Genomic DNA, 8,593 nt, shown 5'->3' with positions numbered 1-8,593 from the left:
GATTAAAGCCCGGGGTCCGCTCAACTGCAAAGTGAGGCTCCTCGCTCATCGCACGTGCTGCCTCCGCCAACAGATTCGAGGGGTGAGTTAGGGTCTCACAGCCCGCCCCTCTGAGCTCCGATTCCTAAAACAAAAAAAGAATGGGTGGGGAGCAGAGTGGGGGTGTCCCAGCCTCCAGCTGCCAGAGCCGAGAGTGTCAGGCCACCCCAGGATGGCAGGGCGGGCCCCAGGCTCAGTCTGCTGGGAACACAGAAATACAATGGGAGGAGAAAGTCAGCTCTACGAGCCACCTCTGGGTGCGCACGCCCAGGAAAGAAGTGAACGAACTTTATCCAGATGTCCAGAGGGGACCAGAAATCTGAAACTCCCTGCAGCATAAGGCACCCAGGACGGTCCTGTGTGAGAGGGCTGCTGATCAGGCCCGAGGGAGCCTGGAAGACCAAGCCCCCTCCACCCCCACCAGGCCTGCCCTTAGGAGCCCAAGATCCATAGCCACCCAGGGGGCGTGGCTTGTCCACTGCAATCCTCAGCTCCACAGAACAGCCGGACACTTAACAAATGTCTCCTGAGGGGGACAGTCCACTGCCACACACACACACACACACACACACACCCCCCCAACAGTGGACATCCGAGCCCCTTCTCTGTGCCAGGCATGGGTGGGGACCCAGTGGGCATGGCCATAAGCATGGTCACTGCCTTTGCGAACTTTGCACACACGGGCAAACACGCATGTACGAGAACACACTAACACACACACTTGGACACACACCCACAAAACACATGCAGATAAAAATATGCACATGCACATATGCACACAAATATGCACGCAATATACAAACACACACATGCTTGCGCACAACACATCTGCACGAACACACACACACACACACACACACACACACACTTTGCTAATTGCTCTAACCCAGTTCCTCCTTGAGCAGGAAGTCCAAGAACGGGGCCTCTCGGGACATAGCCAGGGCACGTCAACCTCGTCCTCCGTGCTGACGCCCCGCAAGTCCCTTCATCACCCACAATGGCAGCCTCAGCCTTTTGCTGAGGTTCAGGGCAAACCGCAGCAGTTGAAAACTGCTCTTTCTGCAACTTCACCCGTTAACAGCTGACTAACCATGAACAAAGCACCGAATAAATGCTCCGAAGGCTTCCCCTCCCTCTCAGAATAAAATCCCCACGGCTCATCCAGCCTACAGGCGACTGTCCCCGCCTGTCAGATGCCATCCTTCGGCCCTCTCCTGCCTCGCGCTGCTCCAGCCATGCTGGCCTTTCCTGCCGTTCCCTCGCCGTCCACAGCAGCTCCTCCTCCGGGGCCTCTGCGCTCGCCACCCGCTGCCTGGACCGCTCCCACCCGGGGTGCTTGCTCGGCTGGCTCCCTCACCCCTCCGGTCTCTGCTCCAGCGCAGTTTCCTGGGAGAGGCCTTCCCTGACGGCGCTTACCGAAAACTGCAAAAGACCCTCAACCATCATCTCCATTTCCTTTCTCTGCTTCCTTTGGCATTTACCACCACCTGATGGAGACTTGGGTCCTGGGTTACTGTTTGTCCCCACTAATGACAACGTAAACTTCAAGTGGGCAAGAACTCTGCTACCGCCCTGTGCCCAGATCAAGGCCTGGCACTCGGCACTGGATGTAAAAAGGGAGGGGGAAAAGGAGGGAGGGGAGGGGGAGGGGGAAGGGAGAGAGGATCCAGGGAAGGGAGGGAGAAGAAAGGCAAGGGTGACAGATGACTGTTCTCTTTCATTCCCTCGCAGGAAGAGTGGCCATCTCTACCCTGCCCGCCACTGTCTTTCTGCACGTGCAGGACTTTCCGCAAAATGACGGAATGGGCAAGGAGTCTCAAGCTCAAAACCCTCGGGGGCCAGGCGCACACCTAAGCAAGGCCATACAGTGCAGTAGGGAGTGGTGGGGACTGTGGCAAATTAGGGAACACTCCTCAGCTCTGGCCAACTGTTGCCAGGTGGGATAATGGCCCTAACGGGGCCAGAACTTCTCATTTGTCTAGGAAACTTAGACAGAATTTATGTGAAACATCCTCATTTTTAAATGTTTGCTCAATTTTTTGTAAAATCACCATGCCAACCAAATGAGAAAACCTACAGGCCTGCAAGACACAGCAAGTTACAACCACGAATCAGACTCCCTCCTTAAGCTCCCACCCCCAGCCCAGCGACGTGGACAGCTCAGTTTTCCCACCTGCACGTGGGGAGGATGCTATTACTCATCTCCAGGCATTTGGGGAAGGTAGAATGAGATCCCAGATGGATGCCGCTGGCTCAGAACAAAGGCCCCATCTGTGCCAGCCGGCCCTGCACAGTATTTCTCCCTCACACGCACTCGTGTCTCTGTGATCACACTTACAGGGTCGTTGATGGTTTCAGAGAACAGGGGCGAGCGGTCGGAGAAACAGGACAGCACGAGCTGAATCAGCACGAGGGAGAAGTAGATGTAGAAAGTGACATCGCGAAACACGTCGACCTCGGCATCCTGCACGTGAGAGGAGGAAGACGAGGTCACTCTCTGGGTGCGACTTGCAGAGGCCAGGGGAGCAGGCTGCAGGAGGCCCGCCTCTCAGGACGCAGGCCCAGGGACAAGCTTTCCTGCCCTGCCACACCTCCCTCCCCACCGCAAGATAACGTGAGAGAGGCAGAAGCATCACAGCGTGGTCCATGCACCCGGGGAGGGTGTCCCCTGCGGTGCGAGGAGGCCTGGCCTTGGTAGTGAAGCAAGCCCACGTTCAAGGCCTGGCTCTGCTCGGACTGGCCCTGGGACTCGGTCAATTGATTTAACCTCTCTCTGTGCCTCAGACCAGTGCTTCTTAACTGGGGGGTGATTTTACCTTCCAGCGTCCGGAAGCAATTCTGTTTGTCCTAACTTAGGAGGGTGCTCCTGGTGCCCAGTGAGCGGAGGCTAGGATACCCCTAAACGTCCTACAAAGCTCAGGACAGCCCCTTATGGCCCAAACGGCATTTAGTGCTGAGGCTGAGAAACCCTGGCAGAGTCTTCATGGAAAGAACTTCGTCCCCCGCCTGGCACTTTGAAAGCACCAACTCAACAAGTGTCAGCTGCCATCACTATTAAAGACAGTCTGTACTGTACACAGCAGGCGCTCAATAAACAGTCCACTTCTTTTCTTTCCTTTGCCTGATGCCAGTTCCTGATTAGCCTGGGATGGCAGGGAATGTCAGGATAGAGTCTGAAAGCCCCTAAGAGCAGGCTATGGCAGCCAACGTGAACCACTTCTCAGCCTGAGTAGCAGCAGATGGCACTACGATAATAAGGGGACAACCTAGGGCCCCCTGGGGAAGCAGCTGCTCTGTAAACATGGCTCCTTGCTCAGCTCCGTCCCAGACTGAAGATACCTTGCCTTGCAGCTGACTGCTGACAGAGGCTCACGGGGTGGTGTGCATCAGCCCCTGGAGGACCCACAGGGGCCTCTCGGAGCTCTACAGACAAGCGAGGCCCAGACAAAGAAGGTTCTAAAAGAAAGGTTAGATGAGGTAGGGAAATCCCCAGAGAAGAAGCCAGGCCCATGTGGTACCCATCCCCTGGTTCCCATGGCAACACAGCCAAAAGGAACAGGCATCTCTCCCAAGGGCCACTGCAGGAAGGTGCAGTGAGAAGCCACCACTTACCTCTTTTAAGGCAGTCATGATTTTGGATCTCAAGATGGCAAGGGCACACAGTAGGGCTATAAGCCAGAACGTGAGCATTATCCCTGAGGACTGGACTCCCTTCCTTCTCTCGAGCTGAATTAAAAAGGTAGCAAGCAGCTGGAAGAGAGAAGCACACAGTGAGAGTCATCGGGAGAAGGCCAGGCCCCCGAGGCCGCCATGTGCGGGCAGACATTCGACCCTGAGCAGGGTGGTCCTCAGCCCAGTGTGCAGAATGGCCTGGGGACAGGCCTGGCTCCAGTCCCAGCCCTGCTCTCGCCTCGCTGGGTGACTCTGGGCAATTTACTGAACCTCTCTGAGCCTCTGCTGCCTCACCTGCAACACAGAGTTCATAACAGCACCTAGCCCGAGAGACATGAGAATTCAACGAGACCACGTGTACATCTGGGACGGGCTGGGAAAGTCAAGGGGGAAAGTTCAGTGTAGAACAGAGATGGGCACGCTTCTTTCTTAAAATACTGGATAATAAATATTTCAGGCCCTGTGGACCACGGCGTTTCTGGCACAACCACTCACTGTTGCCATGGTAGCATGAAAGCAGCCCTGGACCACACGTGAATGGATGGGCATGGCCGCGTGCCAAGAACTTCACTGACAGAAGCAGGCGGTGGGCCCACCCTTGATTCGGAGCTGGGAAGACCTGTGTTCAAACTCTCCCCTGGGCCACGGCGATAACTGTTCTCCCTAAGGGAGCAGCTGTTCCCTTCGCCAGGTACGAAGCATCCACGTGCGCTCACTCAGTGCTCCCCCGGCGGCCCCCAAGAGAGGGAACCCCAGTTTGCAGATGAGGAAACGAAGGTCACGTAACCTGCCTACAGTATCACATCTCGTCGTCAGGGCACTTCGTGAGAGCAATGTGGCGGGGGCGGGGGGGGGCAGGTACTAGGATCTTTTATATCGTTCCTGATACCTGGGGCCATGACTCCCATTGGACACGTGACTTCATGATCAGGGAGAGAAAATAAACAGTACGACTGCTTTTTCCTTGGAAGAAAAAATGTAACGTCATGGTCACCCTCTAGAGGCAGGTCCCCAACGCCAGTCACAGTCACGAGCCGACTCCTGAGGAACTGTAGGTCACCCACGGCACCTCCCCTCACTCCCCAGAGGCTCGAGAGCCAGAAAAACATCCCTGGCACTGATTAGGAAGAAAAAATATTCACTGACTGCCTCGCGCCCCATATTCCTAGTGTCTGCATATCCCCATCCCCGGGGGGTTATCGGGAGAATGTTCCTGCGGCATGAACAGCAGGGCTGGTCCTTCATTCTGCCATGGAGCCCCGAGGGGGTGGGAGACTGAGGCTCTCACAAGCCTGTCTAGCTCTCGGCCAGCCCAGCTATGCCGCGTACTGGCTGTGCACTGTGTGACCTTGGACCAGTTCCTTCTCTTCTCTGTCCCTCAATTTGCTTCTCTACAAAATAAGGATAATGAGCAAACATGCTTAAATGAGTCATTATGCAAAGGGGTTAGGACAGCACCTTCTGCAGAGCGTGTACTGTCAGCATGTGAAGTAACGATCCGCAGCCCCTCGCGACCTGGCTCCACCTTGCCCCGCTGGACCCAAATTCCGTCGCATCCACTGTCTACCCCCTGAAGCCACATTCCGCGTTCTTTGTTTCACGGAATAGCTCATCCTCCTTCCCCCCAATGCTCCCCTTTGGCCTCCAACCCTTCCTGGGATACACTGTTCTCCCCGCTCAAAACGTCCTGCCCCAAACCTGCCCCCTCCTCGTCCTACAAGACCCAAAGGCTATGCTCACCGAGAACCTTCCAGGCTTCTTGGAGGATCCCAGGCCCATGGTGCCTTGTAGGGGAGGCTCTTGATGCAGAGCATGTCACTGTGGAATGCAGGGGCCAAAAGCATGGCCTCTGGGGTGACCGTTCCTCGCTTGGCTATGGATTAGCTGGGTGATCTTTAGAAGGATACATAACCTCTCTGTCTCACCTTAAAAATGGAGACACAGTGGGACCTATCGCTCAGGTTGTCCTGAGAATTAGAGATAGTGAGTACTCAAAACACGTCGGCTCTAATAAAGCAGTTCCCCTGTCTGCAGACCCCACTAAATTAGGGACCCCCCATGGGGCACGGTAGTCTCTTAGTCGGCATGGCCTTGAACTCCTTGTGTCAGAGCCTGAAAACCCAAGAGGCCGTTAGGTCCCAGGCAATTAAAACAAGCAACAGAGTCAGCTGGTGCAAGGCAGGGTGGCACCTTGCCTTCGGCAGTGGGAAGGGCAACAAGGCACAGTGGGGACCATGGCATGCTGGACAGCCCGCGCCCGCTTCGGGCTGCAGTCACTCCGGCTGGTTGGTCGCCCTAGGAAACTACGCGTCTGGTGTTGCCAGATTTTTGAGTTTTTCAAGAGAAGCCAGATTTCTGGACTTTTACTGTGAGGTCTTGTCCTTTCTCAATGCCGGCCACTACTTTCGCCCCGACAGTGCCCGGTGGAGAGCCAGCTCTGACTTACCATGGTGATGCCCAAGAGGGTTGGGCTGACCAGATACACTGGGGCTGGGAACCTGCCCCAACTTCTTTCCCAGAAAGAGTAGAAGAGTTCTGCCCAGCAGACAATCCACAGCAAAAACCCCAAGGCCTGGAAGAGAAGCACAGACATGTCTCACAATGGGTAGCACTGGAACATTCCCCAGCTCAGCCTCAGGGGGACCAGCCAACCCTTAGACTACCGTCTGTGGTCCTCGGATGCAGCACATCTCGTCTGGAGCACAGATAAATGCTGGGTAGGGTAAGCCACCATCTGGACCATCTCTCGCTGGTCTGTAACCAGGCGCGACTCTCTTTGGTCACTATTTGCCTCAATACCTGAAAACTCAGGAGCTCAGTCTAGAGCTTACCTATAGGAGCAATCACACCTGCTTGCCTAAGGCCCCTCTCACAAGAACTATTCATTCAATAACATTCATCCGGCCAAAATTTATTAGGGGCCTACTATGGGCCACAGAGTTTTCAAGATGCCCAGGATCCAAGAGTGAACAAAACAAGAAAAACGTGCCTTTGTGGAGCTGAGATTCTAGTGAAAGGAAACGGGCAAGAAACAGCAAAATACATATTATAATGCCAGGAAGTAATAAGTGATACAAGGAAAAATAAAAGAGGTAAGATAAGGGTGGTCGGGGAAAGCCTCTCTGATCAGGTGACGTCTGAGTAAAGAGCCGAAAGCGAATATTTGAGGGAGAGAAGAAGTCAGGCGGCAGGAATAGCACGTGCAAAGGCCCTGGGGTGGGAACATGCCAGCGGGTGGGGGGCGGTCAGGGCTGCTGTAGGAGACAGCAGAAGAGCAGCCTGGAGCCAGACTGAGCTGGACCGCTGTGAAGACCTCCTGAGGACCTCCCGATTGTGGTGAAAAGCCACCGGGAGGGTCGGCGGGCAAGGCAGAAACAAAATAACGATTTACATTTTAAAGGCAGATGTTGTCTCCTGAGAAAAGTATAAAAGCGCTCCCAGAGATGGAAGAAAGATGTTAGATCTAGCTCGGGATGGGAAAACAGATCCCACTTTAAGATAGGCTTGAACTATGATGTTGTAGGCAAAGTAAAATCATTCGAGTTTTCCTGTTTACCAAGAGTTTATGGACTAAGTCTTGGGAAATGTGGCTTTAAAAAAAATTACTGAGAGAGAGGTGTCATTATAAAATTTAGATTGCCTCTAGAGTGTGTTATTAAGTACCTGCAGATACTCAGATGATGGCAAAGCCACACTGAGTTACAGGTGCCAGCCTCTCTGACCCTAGGTGATTTGCCTTACATACTAGCCCTTCCACTTCCCAGGTTCAATTCAGTGCCTCTGAAATTATTTGTCATGTCTTATTTTTTTTTTAGCATAGACTGGGAACACTTGAAAACTCAGATGCCGGGGGTCTCCTCCAGTATCAGTAAGCGTTCAGCAGAAACTACATCCATAAATAAATGGAATTCAACTCCACATGTGCTGTGTTCAAGCACACTTAAGAGGTAGCCTATCTTTAAAATGTCTTCTTTAAACGTAAATATTTGAACGAAGTTTTTGTTTTCAATGTATTCATTTGCTATATCAACCACGGTTTCAGAATTTACCTTCTGAACAACGTGGCTTCAGAGTCTGTAAAATGAACTAAGAATCTTGTGTGTGAAATTCAGACGTGTGAGAACAACGTGTCCATAAAGCATGGGTCTTGCAAACACACACACATACACACACACACACACACACACACAAAACTACAGAGATGCACTCTAAGGGAGAGAAAGTGGAATGAGGAGCTTGGTATGCACATGCTCTTGACAAGTCTTTCCCTCAAGGACTTACTCTTCGCAGGGGAAAAACCCAGTAACTGTGTACTGGAGAAAGCAGAGGCCACTTTGACTAAACGATCAAAATCCACCCATCAACGAGTGGGTCACTGTGCGCCCCTAGATCTAACGGCCTGAGAACTTGACCTCCTTCTCGTAGTTTTCCAGCCAGACGTGGGTCCCCTGACTCTGATCACGAGGAGATACTACATCGGCCCGAGCTGAGGACTCGCTCTAAAACCACTGGCCCACATTCTTCAACTATGTCAGCGTCATAAGACACACAAAAACGGGGATGAGGTGCGGTCTCCCAGATTAAAGAATAGTTAGAAGGCCACAGGACTGACTCCGGGTAATGCACGACCTGGGCCTGCATCCTGACCTAGGGGAGAAAAAGGCTCGAAAGGGCACTGCTGGGACAACTGAGTAAACTGGAATCCAGACGGATTTTGTAAAAAAAAACATTGTGTGCACGTCACATTTCCTTGATCTAATAACTGCACCGTGGTTACATTAAGAGAGGCTGTCCCTTGCTTTAAGAAGGCACACGGAAGAATTAAGGGGTAAAGGGGCGTTACGGCTACCTATTCCTGAATGATTCAGAAAAAAATAAATAA

General features: G+C 53.0%; 1 protein-coding gene across 1 annotated transcript in view; it reads right to left on the bottom strand.

Moving 5' to 3' along the window:
• ABCC1 (ATP binding cassette subfamily C member 1) overlaps positions 1–8,593 on the bottom strand; it is a 126,668-nt gene that overhangs the window by 83,026 nt on the left and 35,049 nt on the right. Inside the window, exons 3-5 of the mRNA XM_023529668.1 lie at positions 6,158–6,283; positions 3,652–3,789; positions 2,378–2,503 (exon numbers count right to left, since the gene is read on the bottom strand). Coding sequence (XP_023385436.1) covers positions 2,378–2,503; positions 3,652–3,789; positions 6,158–6,283 — 390 coding nt within the window. The remainder of the gene's footprint in view (positions 1–2,377; positions 2,504–3,651; positions 3,790–6,157; positions 6,284–8,593) is intronic.

The sequence above is a fragment of the Pteropus vampyrus genome, unplaced genomic scaffold (genome assembly GCF_000151845.1).
Source record: "Pteropus vampyrus isolate Shadow unplaced genomic scaffold, Pvam_2.0 Scaffold40, whole genome shotgun sequence".
In the NCBI taxonomy this organism is placed as follows: Eukaryota; Metazoa; Chordata; class Mammalia; order Chiroptera; family Pteropodidae; genus Pteropus; species Pteropus vampyrus.
This window is presented reverse-complemented; position numbering and strand designations above follow the sequence as displayed.